Source organism: Natrix helvetica (genome assembly GCF_964273705.1).
Source record: "Natrix helvetica genome assembly, chromosome: 3".
Lineage (NCBI taxonomy): Eukaryota > Metazoa > Chordata > Lepidosauria > Squamata > Natricidae > Natrix > Natrix helvetica.
In genome coordinates, this window is record NC_138549.1 from 63,003,077 (window position 1) to 63,029,686 (window position 26,610).

Here is a 26,610-nt window from a genome sequence, read left to right on the forward strand (position 1 = left end):
TAAAGTAAAGTAAAGTAATTATTGCAAAGCATTAGGTATGTTCACCGCCTTAAATTATATATAAAAAGGTAGGATATAAAAAGAGGATATAAAAAGAAACAGAAGAAATAGTTTTATATGCTCAACTTGTGCAAGAAGATAACAGATAGTTATATTAATTATGACATAATACAGTCACCAAAATGATTCACTGGAACTTCTATAAAAATATCACATAATAATAATAATATTAAAAAATGATGGGAACATAGAGTTGAAAAAGTAGCTGAAAATGAGCATGTTAAAATATTGTGGTATTTCTGAATATAACTGATAAAAGTATTGGCTCATAACGCGCCAGGTAACTTTGGTTGAAAAAAGAAAGTATGGATAATTATGTGACAAAACTAGGGGACAGTAGAATAGAAAATAAAAGAAGTGGAGAAGATCACAAAGTATCAAGAACTGAAAATTGAAATTCAAAGATTATGGCATAAATGGTTGTCTAAACCTTGTGCACATTTTGCTGAGTGTTATACCTTTTAAACTAAAAACATTCTGAGTAAACATACATAGACTAGAGTCAGATAAAGCAACTGTTGCAAAATGAACATTATTTTTTGCTTCTTAGGAAGAAAAAATTCTTACAGCTTTTCATTTTTAATTAGCCTTAAATTTTTATGTGATTATTATTTTCCTATGATTCCAGTATCAGTGATATGGAAAAATAGTACATTTATGTGAATTTCTACTTCAGAATATAATATTTATGTCTGAAAACCATGCATGAGATTGTCCTATTTTTTGCTATACTATATAGAAATTACTATATGAGCGTTTCAAAATATACTATTATTTCTCCTATCTATTTTATTTGAGGAATAGAACTAACAGAGGGAAGGAATTGAAGGTTGTGTTTGATGGAAAGAAAAGGGGTTCCAGTTCCGGCGGCGGCGGCGACGGGCAGCTCTTTGCCTGCTCCGGCTCCCTGGTGGGCTTCCCCACTCCTTGGGGGGCACAGGACACCCCGCAGAGGGGTTCTGCCGGAGGGGCGGCATCGCGGAGGACTCCTGCAGCGGCGGCGGCCGGCGGGAGCTCTCTCGCGCGCCCAAGGCACCGGGGAGCAAGCTCGGAGGGCGCTTCGCGTTTCTGCGCCTCGCGCCTCGCTATAAGCCGACTGGAGAATGCAACAATAGAAGGAAGCGGCTGCAGTGCGGTGAGGTTGCTTCTCTCTTCATTCCCTACTTTGCATGAAGAACTATTCAGCTTTTTTTAAAGATTTTTACTTTCGGAGCATTTTGGAGGCGCGGCTGGAGGGAGGGGGTTTTCCCCCCCCCTTGGACAAGCGGCGAGGAACAATTCTGCTCTCAACCCCCGGGGAAGGAGGAGGGGGGAGAGCCAACGAATGAAGCCTCACCCAGGCTGAGATGATTTTCTCTTCAACTTATTTCTACATATTACTGTGATTTGAGGACTTTTGGAACTTTTTAAAACTTTGTTATGCCTCTGTGCCCAAAACTGGCAGGGCAAGATGGCACACTTCCGTTGTCTTTATGAACTGTGAAACCTGACTCCACCTTTAAAATTCAGGCTTCCGGTCTTTGTCTCCGTGTCTCCCAGAGGAATCTCTTGTGGATTGGTATTTTTTAAACTTCCTAGGGGAAATTTTCTATCTACTGCCAGACTTTTAGAGAGACTCTCTTCTGCCTGGCTCTTCTGCTCCTGAGACTCACCTGGCTACCCTTCTTTACTAACTGTCTATCTTATATATGGATTGAACTTCTAACGTTATAAAGGATGGCATCTAAAAGACCACCTCCTGGAAAACCTGGCTTTGCCACTTCTGCTCCAACATCCGCAACATCCAGTCCAGCCACACAGTCAAAGATATCAGAACTGATGCAACCTAAGACTACAGAGATGGACTTTCAACAAATGCTTCAACAAATTCTACAGGGCCAGGAGGAAATCAAGAAACAGCTAAGGGAAATGAAAGATGAAATTAAAGAAAATCAAGCCCAAATATATAAGAACTCACAAAGACTGAATCTTGTGGAAGGGGGGGGTGGAGGAGGTGAGGGGGGGGGTAGAAGCTGTGCAGAAAGGGAACAAAGATCTTGACATCCAACAGATGAAAATAGAATTTGAGAGAATGTCCTATTACCTTAGATTTCAAAATGTTATAGAAGAAGATGGGGAAAACATAAAGGACATCATGACAAACATCCTGGCTGACTACACACACAAAGAAAAACAACAGATGGGGTGGGATATAGACCTGGTTTATAGAGTGAATTCAGCTTATGCTAGAACACACAATGTACCTAGGGAGGTTCACATTAAATTTCTTAGAAAAAGCACAATAGATGAAATTCTGGGTGTACAAAGGGGGCAAGCATTGACATACCATGATATGGAGATAACCATTCTGAAGCAGATCCCTAAGAAGATTAGAGAAAAAAGGAAGAATTATTCGCAATTAGCGAATAAATTATACCAGAAAGGGGTGTGGTTTAGATGGTTGATGCCTGAAGGTATGCTGATATTCTGGGAGGAGACAAGAATCAGAATCAATTCACCCATAGAGGCGCAGGCCTTTATGGAAAAAAACAAAACACTCCTAGAAAAAACACAAGACACTACAACGGACACACAGGACACGGGAGGGGCCAGAGCTCTGCCAGTGGAGGGAGATGGGGCAATAGCAAGAAGACTCAGATCACAAAAATAAACAAGAAAATCATATTATTATAAACTGACCGAAAGTGATAATGGAATTATATCTGGATTTTATACTGTAATGTCTAATCTGATTGAATTTAGTAATAGAACTAATATGCTGATTGTAACCAATTATATACCAATGCATTATATATAAATGTATACTATGAGTATGGAGGGAGGGACGCCTGCCACATTTTGCAACTGCCAAAATTTGTATACCTGTCCATTTACCCTTTTCCCTATAAATGTTGAAAAACCAATAAAAAATTTTATTATAAAAAAAAAAAGAAAAGGTGTAGGAGTAGGAATTAAGATTGTAGAAGGGTAGGGTAGTGGGGCCTAGAGTTGAAAAATGGAGGTAAAAACTGTCCAATTAGCAGCCATTATTTTATCCTGAACATCTGAAGGAACAGACTGATCTGGAAACTTACAATATCTCCTACTTCTTTTTATAGAATGTGAATTATGGTTCCCCAAAAGAAAGTATAGGTCCTACCTAATTTATCAGAAGATAAATGCACCATATTTTTTGGAGTATAAGACGCACCAAGGTTTTGAAGAGGCATTTTTTTAAAAAAGTAGGTAGGTAGATAGAGGGAGAGAGGGAGAGAGAGAGAGAGAAATACAGTAGGTAGGAAGGGAGAGAGAGAGAGAGAGCGTAGTTAGGTAGGTAGTTAGATAAAGAGATAGAGAGAGAACTAGAGAGAGAGAGAGAAATACAGTAGGTAGGTAGGGGGAGAGAGCGTGTAGGTAGGTAGAGGGAGAGAGAGAAAAAAATACAGTAGATAGGGAGAGAGAAAGTAGGTAGATAGGTACGTAGGTAGATAGAGGGGGAGAGAGAGAGAGAAAATACAGTAGGTAGTTAGGGAGGGAGAGAGAGAGTAAATAGACGGAGGGAGAGAGAGAGAGAGAGAAATACAGTAGGTAGGTAGGGAGAGAGGGAGAGTAGGTAGGTAGGTAGGTAGGTAGATGTTTCCAGGTGTATTTATCCATGTGCTGGAGAAGGAAATCGTTGACAATCTGTAGCACCTAAGATTTTGTTTCTGCTGGCACAGCACTTGATCAATGTAATTCCCATCAATCAGTTAAAGAGCCTTCCAAAAGGGAAAAAAAAAGTTTTTGCACTCAGCAAACCTCCCCAAAATGGCCCGTTTTTCACGAAAAAAAGGCATGAATAGCCTTGGGGGGGGGCTTGCAGAGTGCTCCGGGGGGGGCAGAAACAAGCAAAAAACGGGCCATTTTTCGTGAAAACAGGCCCATTTTTTGTCAAAAAAATTGCATGCATTTTATGGCGCCTTAGAGTGCTGCTGGGGACGGGTGGCCCTCCCCAGCCCCCAGGAGCTCCCTGAAAGCTTCCATAAGGGTATGCATGGCCATTTTGGTGAAGGGGCGGGGCTTCGGGAGGCAAAAAATGCTGTATTCGATGTATCAGACGCACCCAGATTTTCAGCCTCTTTTTTGAGGAAAAAAGGTGTGTCTTATACTCCAAAAAATACGGTATTTAGTTTTGTGTGTCCCCACCCCACCCTGGAAACATACTGCGGTATTATTGCTTGGTTTCAGATTTGGTCAGAATAGAAGGAAACAACACAAAGCTAAATTTTAAAAAGCATGGGATACTTTTTCTTATACTTTGATTGTCAGCAAGCTGCATGTACCTCTCAATTGATGTTTTCTTATTCTGTCTATAATTAGGATTTGTGGTTGAAACTCTAGTTGCTAGCATTCTTTCATTATGGCTTACAATTTTCTACAGTAAAAATAAGTTACCAGGTGTTTTTCTAGTCCTGTCTAGGACTAGAAAATATGACGGGCCAAAGATGATGTGAAATTGTCAGAATGGAAAGTTTAAAAAAAGAAATTGCATGTTTTAGGAATAAATGAGCTTAAGGTGCAATGGAACATTTCAGTCTAGATAATTGCACAGTTTACTATCTATGCCTGAGACCACAGAAAGAAATAGAAATAATTGTTACATCTCAATAAATAAGATCATGCCATTACAACTAGTGGATATAAAGTGAACATTACTGCTTACCATAAGACCTTGATAAATCATTTAGCAAATTGTATGAGGTAGTAAGTGGAATATCAAGGAAGGACATTGTATTGTTAATGGGCTTCCCAGCAGTAAAATATGACATATGAACAGTTAGAGAGTGAAAAATAGCCCATCATGAAATTATAAGTTCAAAATTGATTCCTAACAGCATTGTAGATTGCAAGAAGAGCCAGTCAGTCAGTCCTGGCTGAGAGGCCCTTGAGATAGTGATCAGCAAATACAAAATTAAATATTCTACCTATTTGATGTGCATGGATGATGAATTAGAAAAATAAGTGCAATGCTTAATGAAGTTGAAATAGAGAAAAAAGGGATATGTTGAATGACTAAGATCAGAGGCTAACAGAATGTTCTTGAAAAAATCTTCAGGTATAGGATGCTAAACATTTTGGTTTGAAATGTACTGACTGTGAAACTACTGTTTCAAATATAAATCATAGTATTTGGGAAGCTTTAGGCATTCCAAATTCTAAACATTCAGAATATGTGAAACACTAGATGTTCCTTACACTGGATTATCTTCCAAACATCTATACAGGAATTATTTTAAGAACAACATTTTGCACAACTCTTGATTATAAATTATTAATGGAGACATCAGGTTGATGGGATTAGCCTATATAGTCAGCAGAAATCTAGGCTGGCTTTTAAATTATGCTTATTTATTCAGGATAATTAAATTTGCATAATTAATATGCTTTATTTTTCATGTTTAAGACAATACTGGCAATATTCTAAAATTTATATCTAAATATGTATTGAGCTTTTAATATTGTGACCATATGAAGTTACACTTTTGTTTGAAAATTACTGATTTCATTTTTCTACTCTTTCAAAAGCAAAGATAACTGTCTTCGCGGTAGCAGAGAATACAGTAGTTTGCTTCTCTTTGTTATTAGTATGATGGCACATATCATGCTTTTATAAGATGATTCTCTCCCACATGCCATAGTGACATTTGGTGAAAAAGATTCAGGAGCAATGCCGTGGAGTGGTGGAGAAGGCCACTGATGAGGAAGTATGGAATGCTGGGATGAAGCATATAACTGCATGACCAACATAAGTGCCTGGATGCCAGTAGCTCAATTTTGAACCAAGTGATCCCCCCCCCCCTTGGGAGTATGAGATAGTCAAGCATGATGGCGGGAATGGTGGTGGTGGTGGAATGGATCCTCACCATATTTTGTGATGTGGGAAAATTTCCAAATCACTTGAAAGAAGATGCAACAACATCCTTGTCTTTTAAAAAACAGTCAACTCTTGAGGGAAGCTCTGGAAAGTAATAAAGAGAGCCCGGAAACAGTGAAAAGTTGTGCTGTTGCTTTGACTGTTTGGTGTGATAAATATCAAGGCAAGAAAAATGTGTGTCTGGTCTTTAAAATGATATGGCACTTGTTGTCTCCTGTGATTGGAATCCATAAACATGAGATGGAAATGTGTGGGATTCAATCTTGGTTGAAGAAGGAGGGGAGAAAAATTAAAAACTTGAGCTGCAGAGACTCAAACCTTTAATCACTACTAAGGCTAACAATTACCAGAAGGGTTAGAGTACACCCAGATAGTCTTGGCTGAGATTGCTTCAAAACAAAACAAAACAAAACAAAGCACCAGATAACATTTTATTTATTTGTATCCTATCCCGCTTTTATTATTCTTACAAATAACTCAAGGTGTTGAACATATCCAACACACCTTCCTCCTCCTATTTTCCCCATGACAACCTTGTGAGATGGATTGAGCTGATAGAGTGACTGACCCAAAGTCACCCAGCTGGCTTTCATGGTTAAGGTGGAACTAGAACTCCCAGTCTTCCGCACATTGCACAATTATATAACCAACTGTGGCCTTTCTCTGGATCATAAAGCTTTACTGTATCACCCGTGTCACCTCTCGAGTATCACAATGCGTTCAATGTTGGGCTTCCCCTATATACCAACTGGAAACTTCAGCTGGTGCAACAAGTGTTTTCCTCCTCCATTACAGAAGAAATCCAATTAACAGAGATAAATCAACTCAAGTACAATTTTAACAGTCATTCCCTTGACTATATATGATTAAGAGTCACTTAATGAAAAATCAGTTATCAATAAAGTATTGTCAAATTATTAAAATACTTTATCAGACTTGTCTTAATTTTCCACAAAATAATGTTTTATTATTTCAATAATAATAGTAATTGAAAAAATAAATACAGTATTTTAAAATGGTATAAGTCTGTATCTTTTTTCAAAAACATACTTAATTTGCAAGGTTTTGTGCCATTGTATAAGTCAATGAATCATTGTGAATACATAATAATGGCATTTGAGAGCGAATTTGGTATAACCAGTTTAGACCCCAAGGTTCCTACCATGTTTCCCTGAAAAAAAGACTGGGTCTTATTTTCAGGGAAACACGGTAGTAACCTTGAGGTCTTATTTTCTTTTTACTCCCAAAATAAGCATTTGGCCTTATTTCCGGGGAGGTCTTATTATTTTTGAGGTGGTGAGCGTGGTCACCTCATGGCTGTTGCTGTGTTGCAATATTTTCGGGGAGGGCTTACTTTCGGGAGAGGTTTTATTTTAGTGCATGCGCTCAAAAGCCTGATTGGGTTTATTATTCGGGGAGGTCTTATTTTCGGGAAAACAGGGTAGTAACTGGGGGATCATGAGTTCTAGTCCCATCTAGTCGCAAAACCAAGTGTGTTATCTTGGGACAGTTATGGAAGAAAACCATGGCAAACCACTCCTGAAATCTTGCCAGGAAAACTGCAGAGATTTATTCAACCAGTTGCCAGGAGTCAGTACTGACTTGAAGGTGTACAGTTGTGTGCACCCCTCCACACCCCCCGCACGAACACACAGATATCTACCTCCTCATTGGAACACTTCTCTATCAGGTGTTTTCTATATTTATTTGAGCCTCTCTTCTGGTGTCTTTTTGGATGATAGCAATTTGTATTACATTTCTGCCCTTCCAGTTAAATACAATTCTCTTTAAGTACAGTAATTAGAAATAATTTGTATTCAGAGCTTAGGGGGAAATACAAGTGTTGCAGCCATTTTCCAGTTCAGCAGTTTTTTTTATTCTAACTGGCTGACTAACGTGTGCTCAAGGTGATAGTGAGTGAGCGGTCTGCTGAGACATTATTAGGCACCTTGGAGCTAAAACCATTTGGTCTAAGAATAGATGTTGGAACTGTAAATTTAAAAGTGAGATCTCTCTTTGGCCCCTGACTGCTCTTAGGAGAATAATAAATAAAGAAATAAGAGATTATGTAGAAAGGAGATCAGAAAGAGAAGTCAGCTAGTTGTGATTCTGTGATGTTTTTCACTTTCTTTGGTTCTTGGCTTGTCTATTAAATACATAAATTATGCTCAGAAACTAATTTTAAAAATGGCATATCCTTTTGCAAGTCCTGGTTCCCATATGTGAGCTTACATTACTAAATCACATTAGAAAAAAATAGAATAGTGAAAATATGTTTCAATATAGTATTAAAATGATGGCAAATGATAGTTTTAAAATCAGGTGTGATTCACTTAATAATTATTTGCTTAGAAACAGAAATTCTGGTCTAAATTATGCATCTACATTGAGGACTACCTGTAAAAAAATATCAATATACAGTGGTAAAAAGAGTTTATTAATACCTTTAGAACTATCCATAATCTGACTTTAATCTTAATCTTATAAGAAGTAAAGAGATTGAGCAAACCACACTCAAAACAATATACCATGTCATGTCTTTATTGAACATATTGAGCCAGTGATCACCAGCTGATGGAATTCCCCAGGCTACTGGTACCTGTTGCAGAAGCAATAAGTTCAGTTGAATGTCTCTTGAATTTGTTGATCAATCCTGCACATTGGTTTGGAAGGATTTTGATGCATTCCTCTTTAAGATATTTTTGAGCTGTCTTGTATGAATTACTTTGGTTTTGTCACAACATTTTACTTGGGCTAAGGTCAGAACATTCCCCCCCAAAAAATGAAATGTCTTTTGCTTCAGCCATTTGGTTATAAATTTACTTGTTAGTTCTCATGTTACCTTATTCACATTTATTTAAGCTTCCCCTCACAAATACCTTGACATTCTCCTATGGAATTTGTTGACTCCATTGTTCCCTGAATGATTAGGAGTTCTTCAGATCCTGAGGCAATTATTCACATTGCCCTGCTTATGCTGAAACACCATGTTCATTAGATAGATAGATGGATGGGTGGATGGATAGGTGGATGGATGGATGGATGCTTTTTAACCTCTCTGGATGTTAAGAAGGACTTAGATCAGTGATGGCAAACCTTTTTGGCACAAAGTGCCCAAACCAGAGAACCACAAACCTGACATCCAGCTGGCAGGTGCACATGTGCGTGTCAGAAACCCAACGTCCAGCTGGCTGAGCTGAGGTGATGGCGCGCATGCCCACAGAGAGGGCTCTGCGTGCCACCTCTATAGCTTCATATAGCTTCATATCTTGCATTGTATCTAGGTCAATTAAAAGAAGTGTTAAGCATCTATTTTTAATCCAAATGTATGACAGTTATTTTTACATTTTCATTGCTTTATAAGGAGAACATTTAATATTCACTCCCAAATATATTTATACAGATTATGCTCTTTAACTGCTTGGTTGAAGAGCATGCCACATAATCAGTAAATTTGTTGTACTGTAAATGTACCATAGTGTGTACTTGTTTAAAACATTTTTATAAAGATTTTGTAGCTTGAAATTATTTAGTAGACTGTTTTGTAATTCATAATATAGTAAAGTAGCTGAATTTTTAATCCATCACTATTAATAAATCATTAATAAATTAATAAAGGGATGCAGTGACTCAGTGGCTAAGACGCTGAGCTTGTCGATGGAAAGGTCGGCAGTTCAGCGGTTCGAATCCCTAGCGCCACATAACGGAATGAGATCCTGTTACTTGTCCCAGCTTCTGCCAACCTAGCAGTTCAAAAGCATGTAAAAATGCAAGTAAAAAAATAGCGACCACCTTTGGTGGGAAGGTAACAGCGTTCTGTGCACCTTTGTCGTTTAGTCATGCCGGCCACATGACCATGGAGATGTCTTTGAACAGCGCTAGCTCTTTGGCTTTGAAATGGAGATGACCACCGCCCCTAGAGTTGGGAACGACTAGCATATATGTGCGAGGGGAACCCTTACCTTTATTAATAAATCAGATAGCTATTAATGCTTGTTTGAATTTTAAAACTTCTGCTTGGAAGAACAACTATATATTTAAAATTGTAAATAAAAAGAATTCTAAAGTATCATATTTACTAAATTGTAAGATCACCAAATAATATGCAAACTTTCTATTTTGTTCCCAGGCTTTACATGCATTCTATAGAATGTAGCTATATATAAAATAACACACAATTGTCAGTATCACATACGAGAGACAGATGTAGATATTTTCTAAATTTGTTAAATATTTCATAATGTATGATGTAATGGTTTTTCCATTTCTCTTCAAATATTGTAGTTTTGGATACTATAAAATTATAACTTGTAAAAGATTATGATCTAAAAGATTTTAGTTTTAATTGGAAGTAATTTTGCTGTTTTGATTCTTATGGCAAAAAGAATTAGTTGTCAGGTCTGCAACCATATTCCTTTTGAATCTTTGGCCTGCCATACTTTCTATTATTTTACTATGCCTTTTCTATTGTGGGAAAATGGGAGGGGGGATTGTACAGAGTTAGATGCTATGTAGCCCAAACAAAATTTCTTTATAGAAAGCCAAGGTCATCCTTTGTTTCTGCAACTCTGCATCTAACCAGAACTGGATGGGTGGAACTGCCAGCATGGCAGTGGAAGATTGGATCATGTGATGGGCTCGTGGTATGGGACAAGTTCGTGAACTTTCACTTGGGTGAGGAAAACCAGGAAACTTTCAGATTCGGGTTTTCTCAGATGTGCCAACGTGGCTCTCGTAATAAATTGGAACTTTGAGCAATACTTTGTATTAAACTCTGATTTAATTTTGGATGCTATTTGGAACCCTGACATTAACCCGAATCTCCCTTAAAATACTTCACCAGCTAGCCCCTAATGTGGGATGCTGTCTGGGGTCCTGAGTCCTAGCATTGACCCAAGCGTGGGCGGCGCAAAGAAGATGGGAAGAGCGAGGAGGAAAAGAAACCCATGGAGAAAGCAGCAGATGACGGATCACCTAACTATGTCGAATCCCATTTACAGGGTATGCCAGCTGGGAGCCAGGCGCAAAGAGCCTGCCCCTAGGCATCCCTTGCAATCGGAACTAGCTCTGCAAGATGAAGCCTCGGGATTTACCTCCCCTAAGGATTTGCTGTTGGAGCCACAGGGGTGCGAGGGCAACCTCGACCCACAAGTGGAGGGGACCAAAGCAGACACCAACCGGGCGTTCCAATGATTGGGGATCCCAGCCACCCTCACGCAGTCAGTCTCTGACCGGCCTCCCAGACTAATTTGGACAGCTGAATGTGAGTGGAACCATCCCTTGCCTTAGCTCTGAACCACCCAAGTGGATCATGGTCCAGTCCACGTTCACCTTCCGCAACGCACCAGAGTGAGGATTTATGCTCATTCCATACAGCAACATGTGGGTCATCCCAACAGCTTGCCGCTGGAGCAACACCAATGGTAGTGCCCCTCCTCCCTAGGGTGCAGATGGCCCCGCAACCAGGATGGGGAAACCAATCCAGCCAGCAGCAGAGGGGTGGGGGATTTCTTGTACTTGCCAGCCACTGATGTTTGGACTGCAGCCTGCGAATCAAGCTCCACCAGGATGGGCTTTTTTCCCGAGCCATGGATGGGTGCAATACCAATGGATGCTTGCCCCTTCTCAACAGATGGCACCATTTCAGATAACTGGACCGGGGCAACCCCAGGGACTGACCCCCCAACTGGTTTCAGCCCAACCTCAGCCGCAGGGAGCAGCCCAACAACAGCCCCTAGCGCCCGCCCAACTACCCACTCAAATCCAACCAATAGCCCTGCCGGCTCCTGCGCCCCCTCAATTTTGGGCAACGTTTGATGGGACTCCTGGGAAGCTAGCTTACTTCCTAAATCAAGTCTGGGAGCACAGTAATCAATTTGGGGATCAATACCCTTCTGATTGAGAATTGATCTCAGCAATATCGGATGGGATGAATGAAGGGGAAGCTGCAGTGGATAGCAGAGCTCCATGATGAGGCAGCTTCTGAATTTGAAGATGCAGACGGGTTCGTCCAGCTGATGCGAATCTGATTTAACAATGTGACGCAACAAGTGGAAACAGAAGAGCAGATCCAGTGATTGCGACAGGCTGGCCGTCCCATGAAAGAGTTAGTGTGGGAGTTTAGGAGTGTGGCTGAAAAACGAAGAGACTGGCCAGAAAGACTCATGGTGCACACATTCAAAAATGCCTTAGATCCTGAACTGAAGAACGGCATGCAGCATAAGAGGGGTTCCAAAATTGATCGAGAACTGGTAAACCACCACAGTCCTGTATCACGAACATCAACCCAATCAAAACCCTACTGCAGAAAAACCGACTAGAAGACCTTTGGGCTGTTGAACGCAGACGAAGCAAGCCGAGAAGCCTTCCCCCAAAATGGCATGAGGAATAAAATGTTACCGGTGTGGTCAACATGGGCACAGAGCATCAGAGTGCCTGGCCCCAGCTCCAATCATGCAAGCGCACACCCAAACTGCCAGTGGGACAAAAAGAGGGCCCCGAAAGCAACCTGAAAAAAGTTGTCTAGCTCAACAACATGAAGGATCCGATCCCCAGCCTGAGGAGACAGAGATTCTGCCCAATGGGGAAACTCCCCATTCAGAGGAGGAGAAAAGTAGTGAAGACGACCCAATGGTAAGTGCACCCATGCACCCCTTTGCCATCAAAGCCAGGTTCATAGTGCCCGAGACAGGGGTCGAAGGGGAAGTTGAGGCAGTTGTGGACACAGGCTGCACCCAGTGCTTAATCAGCATTTCTATTTTGGAGCAGCTAGCATACGCACAAGACCCCTAGCCAATCCCATTCGGTTTGAACAAGTGGATGGGATGCTAATTGGAGGGGCCCCTGCTAAGCTAATTACTGACTTGGTAAAGTTGCAGATAGGGTGCTACCATGAACTTCTAAGATTCATCGTAGTCCATTGGGTGGACTTCATTGTAGAGCTCCCTGTCAGCAGCAGTAATAAAGTAATTTGGACAGTCATTGACTTACTTTCCAAGCAAGCCCATTTCATTGCTTGATCAGGACTACCGTCTGCAAAGAAGCTAGCGAAAATGTTTGTTAAACACATTTACTGTCTGCACGGAGTACCCAGGAGGATCATCTCAGTTCACCGCCAAGTTCTGGAGAGAGTTCCTGAGATCCATTGGGTCCACACAAGGATTTAGGTCGACTTTTCATCCGAGTATGAACGGGGTGGCAGAGAAAGCTAATGTGATGGTGGAGTAATACATCCGTTGTTATGTGGATTACCAGCAAGACAACTAGTCGGATTTACAACCTTTTGCCAAAGTTGCATACAACAGCACTGTCCACAGCAGCACTGGATTAACTCCTTTTCAAGTTACCAGTGGCATGGAATTTGTTCCCATGCCTGAACTGCCCAGAGAACCCCTCTCTTCCATGTCTCTGACTGAATGGATAGGCACTCTTAAAAAGGGGTGGGAAAATAGAAAAAAAGCTCTGGCAGAAGCAGCAGAAGAGTACAAGCTGATAAACACCGCTCGTTCCAACCCCCCTTCCGTGTTGGGGATAAAGTTTTTTTGTCTACCAAATACATAAAGTTAAGAATGCCTAGCAAGAAAGTAGGCCCAAAATTTCTAGGTTCATTCCCAATAGTGAAAATAATCAACCCAGTTACGGTTCAACTCAGTCTGCCCAGAATTCTAGAGAAAATTCATCCAGTTTTTCATTGCATCTTACTGAAGCCAGTGATTGGGTCCAACCTAAGACCATTGAGCCAACCTCCTCCTCCTCCCTTAGTGATAGAAGGAGAAACTCATTACGAAGTGAAGAAAAAATTAGACTTTAGGTTGTATAGTGGTCGTTTGCAATATTAAGTGCATTGGAAGGGGTACCCTTTGTCCAAAGCTACTTGGGTGAAACGTTGGAATGTAAAAGCTGATAAGTTAATAAAACAATTCCATGATATGTTTCCTGATAAGCCAAAGCCCCCCCCCCCTGAGGGAGAGAGATGGTTAGTTATGCTTATGTTAACCCCCACATTATTCTCTTTACAGGAAACACTTTTCTGAGAGATTGCCTGTCAGGCCTGCAGCCATATTTCTTTTGGATCTTTCGCCTACCACACTTTCTATTATTCTACTATGCTTTTCTATTGTAGGAAAATGGGAGGGGGAATTGTATGGAGTAGGATAGAAAGCCAAGGTCATCCTTTGTCTCTGCACCTGACTGGAACTGGATGGGTGGAACTGTCAGCATGGCAGTGGAAGATTGGACCATGTGATGGGTTGGTGGGTGTGGGGCACTTTCGTGAACTTTCAATTGGGTGGGAAAAAACGGAAAGCTTTCAGATTCGGGTTTTCTCAGATGTGCCAACATGGCTCTCTTAATAAATTGGAACTTTGAGCAATACTTTGCCTTGGACTCTGATTTAATTTTGGATGCTATTTGGAACCCTGACATTAGAATTTTGAATTTTGAAATGCACTTCATTTTGCTGATGGATTTTGGTGTGATGACTAGAAAGAATAGGTTATATAGAAAAGGGAATTACAATGTAATCTTAGAGAAAGAGCTCTGATTAGAGTTGTATGTATACAGTAACTGCTGAGAGAAAGATCGAAAGCTGCTTTTTAATACATTATATGGATAAGGATATGGATGTCCTTTTTTGCCTCCTCTTTTCCATTCTTTTCATATATTTTTTCTTAATTATTTTTTAAAATAAAAAATGACTTTTAATGTTCATTGAAAATAGTTCCTTTGAGGTATTTCCAGTTTCATGAAAATGTTTCTTTTAAAAATAGTCCCATTAAAATCATTCTACAAAAGCTGATAAATTTCATCCAATGATAAAGCTTTACTTGTTTTTTTAAAAAAAAATAGTTCCTGTTTTTACTAGTTTCTAATTTTTTCTCATTTCAGATGAGTAACCCTGTCATAAAAATATACCTAAATTAGAAGTCGAATAAAACACTAATACAAGAATCTGTATGACAGACATGACAGAAAGATTAGTGTGAAAAGATTTTGCATTGTCCTCAGATCAAAAACTGATGGAGAAATAAACATACTGGTACATAGTCGTCAACTGCTAAAATTTGAAAGGAATTAAATCAGGTATCTGTTTTCAGGAATTGATTATTTGGAAATAGCTTGATTATGTGAAAAAGAGATATGAAGGTATTTATTGAAGTTTAAGATATACTGTTGCTTGTGGAATTGTTATACTGTACTAATAAATATTTTTCCTGTATTTTTTCTTCTAGATGTTTCCAGATGAAGAACAACAAATAACACAAACCATGGAAAAGGTACTGAAAGATTTTGACAAAGACCCGCAAGAAAATATTTCTGATTTTGTGGATTTGAGTGGTAATTGCCAACAATTTTTTGAAGAGGTTTCTCTAAACCAAAGCTCTATGCATCTTCCACTTGATTCTCCCACCACAGGTTTGTCTGTTTATGTATTAAATTTGTGTACTGCTGACCCCATTTGAAGATGACTCTAAGTACAGATAGTCCCTGACTTACAATAGTTCATTTACCCTGTTTCCCTGAATATAAGACCTTCCCGGATAATAAGCCCAATTGGGCTTTTGAGCACATGCACTAAAATGAGCCCTCCCCCAAAAATAAGTCCTCCCCAAAACTATTTAAACACATACGAAGCCGGTTCCTGCCATTTCCAGAGGTGAAGCGAGGCCGGGGGTGGGGGTGGGGGGGAGGAAGGGGGAACATGCCCCATGACCCCACACGTCCTTACCTAACAGCCATTCCAGCAACCCTAGCCATCATGCTGCTTCTGTCACGCTAATGGCCGCCGCAAAAAGAGTGGCAGACACAGCAATGTGCAACACAGCAGTAGCCATGAGGTGACCACGCTCGTCGCCTCCTGCACCTCAAAAATAATAAAACCTCCCTGAAAATTAGGCCAAGTGTTTATTTCAGGGGTCTGTCTTATTTTCAGGGAAACACAGTAGTGACCATTCAAAATTACAACAGCATTGAAAAAATGACTTATACCATTTTTCATGTGAATAAAATTCAGATGTTTGGCAATTGACGGTTGCAGTGTCCCAGGGTCATGTGATCACCTTTTATGACCTTCTGACAAGCAAATTCAATGGGGAAACCTGATTCACTTAACCATGTTAACTGATTTAACAACTGCAGCAATTCGCTTTAACAAATCTGTTGAGAAAAGTCTAAAATGGGGCAGAACTCAATAAATTTCTCAGTTAACAACATAAATTTTGGGCTCAATTGTGGTCATAAGTTGAGGACTATCTGTATTAGCAGAAATACTTTATAAATTGTGTGACTACTGAAGGAGATATTTAGGAAAGATAAAAACATTCACAATGCATGCTTTTATTTGTATAATTCTGTATTTTGCTGAATTTTGCATTTATTTTAACATTTATTTTCATGTTTTAAGAAGGAAAAATATTAGAGGGAAGCTGCTTGAAATATATTTACAGATAGTTGTCAGTACTTTTAAAATTACAGATAGTTATTGAGATATGACTGTAATGGGGCCCACCTGTTATGGTTACATTTTGTGACAGCCATTAAGTAAAGCATCTCACTTGATGATTCTCCCCAAAACTGCTCTCTCCAATATAATAATAAAATGAACATATAGGTCACTTAATGCAGCATGGGATTCCTAGGGATGGGGGAGACTCTTGGAAGACTAGCATAGGCATAGGCCAGCCTGCCCAGGTCCTCCCAAGGCTCCCCACACACCTTTTCCAACTGCCACTAAGTCTCCTCAAGCCTTAGGCTTGATTCCCATTCCACCACGTCAAACATCCTCCTCTCCTCTCCTCCTGAAGAGCCCCGAGGACTTTCAGAATGCTGGAATGGATCACTTAATTGCATAACCCTATAGTGCGATTCCAGAAGTGTCAGTGATATTTACAGCTATCAGAATGCAATTCAGCCCCTGGATACATAACAGCTGCTTCCAAAATTGTGCCATGCAGCTGAGCACAAAGTGACTTGTTCCAGTACTATGGAAAGTTTCGGAGATCTTCTCAAGGTAAGTGAGGAGGAGTGTGTGGGGCTTGGTGGAGTGGGAATCAGGCCTAAAGCTAGCAGGGAGCTGTTCAGAGATAGAAATGTTTGCAGAGACCCTGGGGGGGAGGGTAGGAGGGAAATAGGTGGGTGGTGCTGCTGCAGCATCCCTACAGTTAGTTATAATCATCTGTAATCTTACAACAGATTTCAATGGCGGCCCAAGAACATTGTTGTAGTTATGATTCTGTCATCATGAATGACACTTTGCAACGAATATTGGCTAATTGTTGAATTATGTTTGTTTCAGAATCTTCATCGCAAACATCTCATTCTTTCACTGTACCTTCAGAAGAGGATAGTGTATTATTCAACAAATTATTATACCTCGGATGTATGAAAGTTTCTGCTCCCCGCAGTGAAGCAGAGGCCTTGTGTGCCATGGCAACTTTGAAAAACTCAAATCATTCTCCATCTCCTGTAACTCTTTATGTTCCAAATATTCCAGATGGTTCTGTTAGGTGAGCTGGATGTTTCTATTGAGTATATGCAAGGTATCCAAATAAGTTTAAGAACAGGACAGGAATGGATTCCTGCTTTCTCCTCTAGGAGCTTCAACTTGCTCAGTAGAATCTATTGTTTTGTGTTTTGAAGATCATTTGTAATTCCCATCTTTCTTTCAAGTTCCTCAAATGTTGCTTGGATGTTTGCGGTGTGTGACTGATAGCAGATAGCTGATTAGGAAAGCAGGTGCCTTCGTTCCAGTCTAGACATAACTCGAAAGGGTATTTGGCACTTTGTAAGCTCAAGTGGGGTGTTTTTTGGAGCAGAGCTTTTTTTAGATTTGGTTTGAAGTTTATGATCCAAGTAAGGAGCTCTTTGCATTTTTACTACCGTGTTTCCCCGAAAATACAACCTGTCCCGAAACTAAACCCATGCCACATTTTTCGCGTGGGCAAAAATATAAGCCCACCCCCGAAAATAAACCCCCCCTCCGGCCAGGCAGAGCACCGCTCACTGACCTAGCGTTATTCCGAAAGCGCCAAGTCGCAGGAGCGGGGGGGGGAAGCGCTCACGTTGCTTGCCGCCTTCGGGATACCGCTAGGTTGGGGAGTGGCGTTCTGCCTGGCCGAAGGGGAGAGTTGCCGGGCGGCTGCTCCCTTGTGAACTGGCTCCCGAAGAGCTGGGCACAGCCTCAGCGGCGAAGCAGCCATGAGGTAACCATGCTCACGAGCAGCCGCCCGGCAAATCCCCTCTCCAGCCGGGAAGAGCGCCATTCACTGACCTAGGGGGTAATCCCTAAGGTGCCAAGCCATGTGGCGCTCTGCCCGCCCTCCAGCTCCCGCGGCTTTGCACATTCGGGATACCCCCTAGGTCAGTGCATGGAGCTCTGCCCGGCTGGAGAAGTGGGTTGCGCGAGCGCCTGATCCGCCTGCAGCTTCACCAAGCACTTGTGCAGCTCTCCCAGGCCACCGCCGCTGGCTGCTGCTGCCCGCCACCGGCCGCCGCCACCCCATTCCGCTCTGCGCATAACTTCCAAATCCAAAACTCGGGGCTGAGTGTTCCAGCTTCGGCCGCTCTAGGAGTGCTCTCTATGGTGGGCCGGCTGCTGGAAGACTCTCTCTGTCCGGCAGCCAGCCCACCATAGAGAGCACTCCTAGAGCGGCCGATGCTGAAACACTCGGCCCCGAGTTTTGGATTTGGAAGTTATGCGCGGAGCGGAACGGGGCGGCGGCGGGCGGTGGCGGGCAGCAGCAGCCAGCGGCGGTGGCCTGGGAGAGCTGCACAAGTGCTTGGTGAAGCTGCAGGCGGATCAGGCGCTCGCGCAACCCACTTCTCCAGCCGGGCAGAGCTCCATGCACTGACCTAGGGGGTATCCCGAATGTGCAAAGCCGCGGGAGCTGGAGGGCGGACAGAGCGCCACATGGCTTGGCACCTTAGGGATTACCCCCTAGGTCAGTGAATGGCGCTCTTCCCGGCTGGAGAGGGGATTTGCCGGGCGGCTGCTCGTGAGCATGGTTACCTCATGGCTGCTTCGCCGCTGAGGCTGTGCCCGGCTCTTCGGGAGCCAGTTCACAAGGGAGCAGCCGCCCGGCAGCCCCAAAACAATAAGCCCTCCCTGATAATAAACCCAAGGGCATATTTCGTGGGGCAAAAGAAAATAAGCCCCTGGCGTATTTTCGGGTAAACACGGTAGATTAAGAACTACAGTGAAATTTAAGATAGGAGATATGGAAATAATATGTGTGGATAGATAAATATCTACCTTTCTATGGATATTTGTTTTACTGGGAAATCGCTTGATGGATTAAACTGGACAAAATTGGACAAAACTACAAAGGAGAGGGTTACCAACAACAGGGATCTTGATGACATCATTTCACTTATTCAGTTGTAGACTATTCAATTATAACTATGTTATATATGTTAGTTATTAATTGCTACCAGGAGAGCTAGTTCTCTTTTTCGCCATGCTTATAAATTCTGAATGTGACATGCGGTGCTGGATTAGATGGGTTTTTTGGCTTCATCCAGTGAAAGTTTTCTTTCTGTTCGTGAACTACCAGCGACTAAACAAGAACATGCTTATGCTGGAGGATGGTTCTATATGATCTCCCTGATAAATCTCATGACGAACTATGGTATCAAAAATTGAAGGAAAGAAATTACATTTCTATTTTTTTCCTTTTTCCTTTTCTTTCTTTTTTGTACTTTTTCTTCTTTTTTCATATCTACCTCTGTCTCTACCCAAAAATAAGGCCAAGTGCTTATGGGGGGGGGGGGGGCTCAAAAGAAAATAAGACAATGTCTTATTTTCGGGAAAACACAGTATCAGGCATAATATAATATATATAGTCTAAAATAATTATGGTAAAAGTTAATATCTTGCCTTCAAATATACATAAACATTTCCACAGAAATTAATGGAGATTTTGGTTGTGTCGTTTATACACTCTAGTATCTCACCAGTCAATATAATAGTTATGATATCTTGCGATTTCATAGATTATAATTATTTAATTATATATTTTAAATTTTATCCTTAGTTGTAGCCAAACAACCTGTAGTTTTAACAGTTAGTTGAAGCATACCAAGTTTTCCTGAAAATAAGACAGGTTCTTATTTTCTTTCGACCCTTGAAATAAGTGCTTGGCCTTATTTTTTGGGAAGTCTTAGTATTTTTGAGGTGCAGAAGTCGGTGAGGTGTGGTCACCTCATGGCTGCTGCTATGTGGCAATATTTTCGGGGAGGGATTATTTTCAGGGGAGGGATTATTTTCAGGGGGGGGATTATTTTCAGGGGAGGGATTATTTTCAGGGAGGGATTATTTTAGCGCATGCACTCTAAAGCCCGATTGGGTTTATTATCCGGGGAGGTTTTATTTTTGGGAAAACAGTTTTAAAAAAAACCACAAAGAAAATGAGTGAAGAAAAAAAAACCAAAAGTTAAAAAAGTATGCTGTGAAAATGTACTTAATGCTGAAATTCATGTCAAAGAAAGCGATTGTACCTGAATATTCAGGTACTGTTAAGTATTTCTACATGTAATAAATGTGAACTCTATTGAAGTAAAATATATTCAGAATATAAGTAACAAAACTGAACAACAGCATATTATTGTCATGTGACTGAAAACAGCATATTACAGTAATGTGAAATGTAATAACATTTAAATATTTAAATTGCAATATATGTTTTTGTGGACACTTTAAACATTTTCCAGAGTGGATAGAGATATCAAGAATAACAAAGAAATTATTTCTCACAGAATTACAAACGTTTTTCAATTTTCTTCATTTCATTTAGAATAATAGATCAGTCCAGCAGTACAGAAATTGCTTCTTTCCCAATCTACAAAGTGTTGTTCTGTGTCCGTGGGCAAAATGGGACTTTGGAATGTGACTGCTTTGCATTTACTGAGAGTTACTCTGGCACTGATGAGTTTCAAATTCATGTCTTCTCTTGTGAAATTAAAGAAGCAGTAAGTAGAAAGCATAAGTAATATTGTTTCAGAAAGCACTGTTGAAATAATAGGTTATGGATGAGAAATGTCTGATTCACTAAATTGTTGCATCTCTCTGTAGAATGTAAGCAAAGCTTTAAAAACACACATTTATATGACCACCCCTCTTATGTAATATAACTCTGGGCAGCTCAAAACCATAATGAAAACCAAAGAAGAAGAAACCAAAACTCAGCATCTCAAACAAAACTTTACAACACATCCATCAATAAAATCCCTGAACTCCAATCTTGTCTTGTTCCAACTCTTGGGGGGGTGGGGGAGAACACTAAAAGGATGGGGACATGCCAGAAGTCAGGAAAAGGGAGTTCTACACAACCAGCATTACTACAGAAAAGGCACTGTCGCTGTTGGCAGGCACACTTCCTATGCCCCACAAGATAGTAACGTTTGAGGGAATTGACCTAATAAGCACATCCATCCTTTCTGACCTGGTGCTATGGGCAGATGCCTGAGAGATAGACAATCCTGCAAATAACTTGACATAAAGCCATAGAGGGCTTTCAAGATGTTAGCTAACATCATAAATTTAACCTGGAAAGAGGCTGGGAGCCAGTGCAGCTCATGTGACATCACCAGTGTAGTCTGGTAAATGCTGCATTCTGGACCAGTTGTAATTTTCAAGTGGTTTTTAAAGGCAGCCTCAGATATACTGTATTACAATAATTCAACTGTGAGTGACCATGAGCAAGACTTGCTGGTTCAGGAACGTGCACAGGAAATGGATATGGGCACAGGGCCTCCCAACAGCCAAGCAATCACCTTCCTCCTTAAGCAAGCGTAACAACCCCCAAAAGACCTAAGTTGCACCTCAGTTTGTTTGGGAAAGTGCTACCCTGTTGAGAGTCAAAGATATCGCCAGATTCAGTAGGACCCCCAAAGCCACTCTATTTTGCTATTGCTTCTAGGATTTTACTTTGAGATCTATTCAGAAAGTAGTTCTTGTTTATCTTTCTGTGGATAATAAAGTACTGCTTGCTTTCCCAAACATGCTCATTGTAACTACTAGGTTGGATTGCTCACGCAACACAATAATGTGAATTAAAGAGGGACTGGGAGAAGAGCGCTATTTTCAGGTGGAGATAGGATGCCCGACTGCATATCATTGCATCATTATTTGTTTTGTTATATTACTATATATTTCTTTCTCTACTTTGTCCTTCCTTTTCAGTACTGTCAATTATGTAAACTAATTTACATATCTCTGGTTCCTCCCATCCAGACCCTCATAGCCACCAGGTCAGCATTGAAACCGTATCGCCTGTCTGGCCAGGGATGGAAATGCATAACTATGTATCATCATAGTATTGATGATAATGCATCTGACACTATCAAATGACCTCACACAGTGTTTTTATGCAGATATTAAAGAGAAGTGGTGAGAGACCTAACCCCTGAGGCACTCACATTGCAAGGGCCTAGAGTTAGACAACCCCCCTCCCACAACTTTAAGTACAACTGACCACAGGAGAAAGAGGAAAATCACTATAAAACAGTGCCTCCCACTTCCAATGGTATCAAAAGCTACTGAAAGATCTAAGAAGACCAAGCTGGTTGTACCACTACTGTCTTATGTTCTCTAAAGATCACCCACAAACAGAACCAGTGCCATCTTAATACTGTAACCCACTCTGATAATCCTCTCTATCCAAGGTCCTCTACAGTTGAACTTTCTTAACAACCTTCCCTATAAAGGGAAGATTGGAGACTGGATGAAAGTTATCCAACACTGTTGGGTCCAAAGATGGTATCTATAGAAAGGCTTCCTGTAAGTTAGATGGTACTACCCCCTCCCATAAAGAACTTAAATCATCACATGAACCCAACTACTTCTATTCCTCTTTTCCCTTTTGTATCTCCGTTACATCCATCATCTCATTAGGCAGCAGATGAAAGCAGAAGCTTGCTTTAAATCTCCCATTTCCCTCTGAAAAAGCATTGGGCAAGCAAAGTTAATTCTTGGGACTTCGATGCCCAACTAGGAACACATTCAAGTACACAGCCAGTGCTTCATCTAAGGAGGGCATGCTCTGGATGTATTACCAAGTTGATGCCATTTGTCCTGTAAAGTACCTCTTCAATGTTATTTGGCAAGAATTTAATTAATTACATAACTTCTGTGCACCTTTTATTCATTTTTTATGGCTATAGTCTTCCATTATGTTTTAAAGGAATGTAAGTAATCCAAATGTGACTGATTTTTACTTCAGTGCCTTTCAAAAACTGAGAAAAAACTGAGTTTTATCATTTGAATAATTATGTGATATTAAAAATCTTCATTCAGAAGTTAAACTTAGTAGTTAAACTAGTTTTCACTGAGGATTTAAATGAATGACCTTTGGGTCTTCGGGTTTTCCTGAACTACTAGTCACAAAGATCAATCAATTTTTATACATTCACAGACCAGTATTACAGATAAAAGCATCTGTAAATTTAAAATAAAAACAGACAAAATAATATGTTACGATTGGTGATGGATTATCAGTGGGCGCTTAGAGTTTGCCTAATTTTGCATACTGTATAGCAAAATTTGGGTACATTTAAAGAAACTAGTTAATACTGATTTGATACAGCAGTTGTACATAGAAGAGATGAGTATTTCCCAGAAATTTTATTAGGTAAAGTGTTATAATGCGAATCCTTATAGAAGATACAATATAGTAGGACATGAATTGTGGTTTCAATAACCCCTTGTCTGCAGGGGCACAATCTCAGCTCGTATGGTATTTTTTTGTGTTGGTTCTCCAAAACTTAGTATGCTGCAGTGTTCTTCCCAAAGCAGTTTTGGAGAACCAACACAAAAAAACACCATACGAGCTGAGATTGTGCCCCTGCAGAACAAGGGGTTATTGAAACCACAGTTCATGTCCTACTATATTGTATCTTCTATAAGGATTCGCATTATAAAACTTTACCTAATAAAATTTCTGGGAAATACTCATTGAAACCACAGTTCATGTCCTTCCAAATTTTGGGATAGTTATATAAGTATTTTGCTGCTTTAAAAGTGGGTCACAAAAGATAATTTTGGCATTACCTTTTATCAGCAATTACTATATGTTTCCTAAATTCAGATTACTATTCAAGAATGTTTATGATAACAGTTTTTTTTTGCTAACAAATAGATATGGTTTATTGATTATTAAGATGCTGTGCTTGAAAGCTTATATTTGATAAAATACATTTTCTTTTTCTTTTAAGGTTCAAGTATTGGAAGACTTATTAAAGAACAGCAAATTGTAAATTTGCAAATTAGTTTTTTCTCTGAAAATTAATAATATGTAAAATGTAAAATAATTACTTACATACAGTATATAAATGTTGTACATTTTGATTTTGCATGATAAATTATTGGTTTTGTTAAACTTCCTCTATTCTACCTAAATTATATTTTATGCCCTTCTCTCACCCTCTGTTTTTTTTAGGTTAGCCGAATTTTGTATAGTTTTTCAACAGCATTCAAACGTTCCTCCAAACAGGCATCAGATAATGTGAAGGATGCTATTGTTTCAAGTTCCGACAGTGATATATTCATGTTCACTGTTTCTTTAGAGGTCAAAGAAGATGATGGTAAAGGAAATTTCAGGTAAATAAATGACAAAATTGAAGGGGAAAAAAACCTAAATAATTTAAACTTATGAAAGTAAATTAATTTTGCCTATTTGTTCAAATAGCTTCATACCAATCTCTAAGGAATTCAAAATGCACATATTCACAACAAAATGCAAGGATTGGTGGATAGTAAAATAGTTTATCATAGTTTAGAAAATTTTTTACCGTATTTTTCAGAGTATAGTTCGCGCATGCGTCCTCGCTGGGGGGGGGGGAAGAAGTCTTGTATTCCTCGACTTACGACCGGGGATTCCCTGCCTGTCAGCCAGCAACAGCCAAGCCGCATCTGATTGGCTAAGACGTGGCTTGGCTGAAGAGCAGGTTGTTTCTCGCTCCCCATTGGTTTCCCTGCTTGACAGCTCCGTATAAATAGCTGTCAAGCAGGGGAACGGCGCTTCTCTTCTATATTGCTTGTTGCAAGCCTGTTACTATTAAATGGTTTAAATTCACCTCACGGTGTCAGTCTCTTCTTCCTCGCCAGTTTAACACTGGCAACGAAGGTGGGATTCAGCGGTCGCTGATCCACCACGCTGACCACCTCGACAGGCGAGACAAGCATTTTTTTTCTTTCCTTCGTTGTTCCGATCTCTGAGGCGCTGGGATGGCATCAATGCCTCCGTTCGCGCCGTTTGGGACTGCCGGGGAGTCCTGGGACGCCTTTCTTGAAAGGTTCAAATGTTTCCTCATAGCGAATGGAAACAGAAACATTCCAGCTGATGAAAAATGCAGCTTCGTTCTGAGTTGCTGTGGGCTGGCAATGTTTGGTGCCGCCAGAGCCCTGGTGGCCCCTCAGCTCCATTCTCTTGACTGGGACACGCTCACCCGCAAGCTCCAACACCACTACGCTCCAACCCAATCATGGATCGCCCGGCGCTATGTCTTCCGGCGTTGCGTCCAGAAGCCGGAGGAATCTATTAGTCAGTTCCTCCAGGCTCTTGGCACCTCCGCCATGCAATGTGAATTTACGAACATCGATTCGGCGTTGGTGGAGCAGTTCGTGTGTGGGGTGAAGGACATTCGCCTCAGGCGGCGCCTGCTGGCCCGCGCTGAGGTGACTCTTCAGGAGGCAATCGCAGAGGCCAGAGCAGCCGAGCGCTCTGACGAGTCAATGGCTGAGATGTTCCAGCTGCCGCCACCGCCTCCTAGCCGCACCTGCCTGGTGGACGAGCTAGTTCCCCTGCCTGATGACCTGGAGGAGGGGAACATGGTCGCCCGCCTCGCTCAGGCTTCAAGGCGTCGAACGTCTCAGCGACCCCGCCAAGGCGCTACCGCTTGCCTGGGCTACGGCGGCAACCACGACTGCGCCGCTTGCCCCTTCAAAGCCGCCGTCTGCCACCATTGCCTCAAGAAGAGGCACTTGGCTCAAGTCTGCCGGGCAACCTTGCCACTGCCCCAACGCCCTGAGGACTTCACCCAGACCTCCACCACCGCACCGCGTCTGGCCGCCCAGCAGGCTCGCCGTCAGCAAAGACCCTGTGATGGCTGCTTCGCCGTAGAGACAGACCTTCCGGCCACCCCTGCAGAGTCGGCATTCCACGTGTCTGCAGGTGCAGGATGCATCAAAGCCTCCATCCTGATCGAGGGCTCTCCCTGCACAATGGAGGTCGACTCGGGCTCGTCCCGGTCCTTCCTCTCCTGGGCAGAGTTCTCCCGCCTCTGTCCAGGAGTCCTAAAGTCTCAGCTCTCCACCCTGGACATTTCGCTCAAATACTACCAGGGGACTCTAATTCCCACCCTGGGCTGCTATTCTGTGAGGGTGGAGTACGGGGAATTCGCAGGGTTCCTACCTGTCCTGGTTGTAGAGAAGCCCCTACCGGCCATATTGGGCCTGGATAGGTTCCCTGCCCTGGGGTTGTCTGTACATGGGGTGCGTCAGGTAATTGCCACGCCTCCAGATGTGGCGGACGTAATGGCAGAATACGCTGACGTTTTTGACGGAAAATTAGGAACCTATAAGGGCACCCCCATCTCCCTCAACCTAGACCCACAGGTTGCCCCTATTAGGCTGAAGGCCCGCAGCGTGCCTTTCACCTTGAGGG

At 41.4% G+C, this 26,610-nt stretch overlaps 1 protein-coding gene across 4 annotated transcripts in view; it reads left to right on the forward strand.

Moving 5' to 3' along the window:
* RABGAP1L (RAB GTPase activating protein 1 like) overlaps positions 1–26,610 on the forward strand; it is a 204,148-nt gene that overhangs the window by 4,811 nt on the left and 172,727 nt on the right. For all 4 annotated transcript variants that reach the window (XR_014174998.1, XM_081948451.1, XM_081948449.1 and 1 more), the window contains exons 2-5: positions 15,184–15,367; positions 17,247–17,457; positions 20,743–20,917; positions 24,385–24,545. Coding sequence is in view for 3 of the 4 variants with exons in the window: in XM_081948451.1 (XP_081804577.1) it covers positions 15,184–15,367; positions 17,247–17,457; positions 20,743–20,917; positions 24,385–24,545 (731 nt within the window). In the remaining variant the exon portion in view is untranslated. The remainder of the gene's footprint in view (positions 1–15,183; positions 15,368–17,246; positions 17,458–20,742; positions 20,918–24,384; positions 24,546–26,610) is intronic.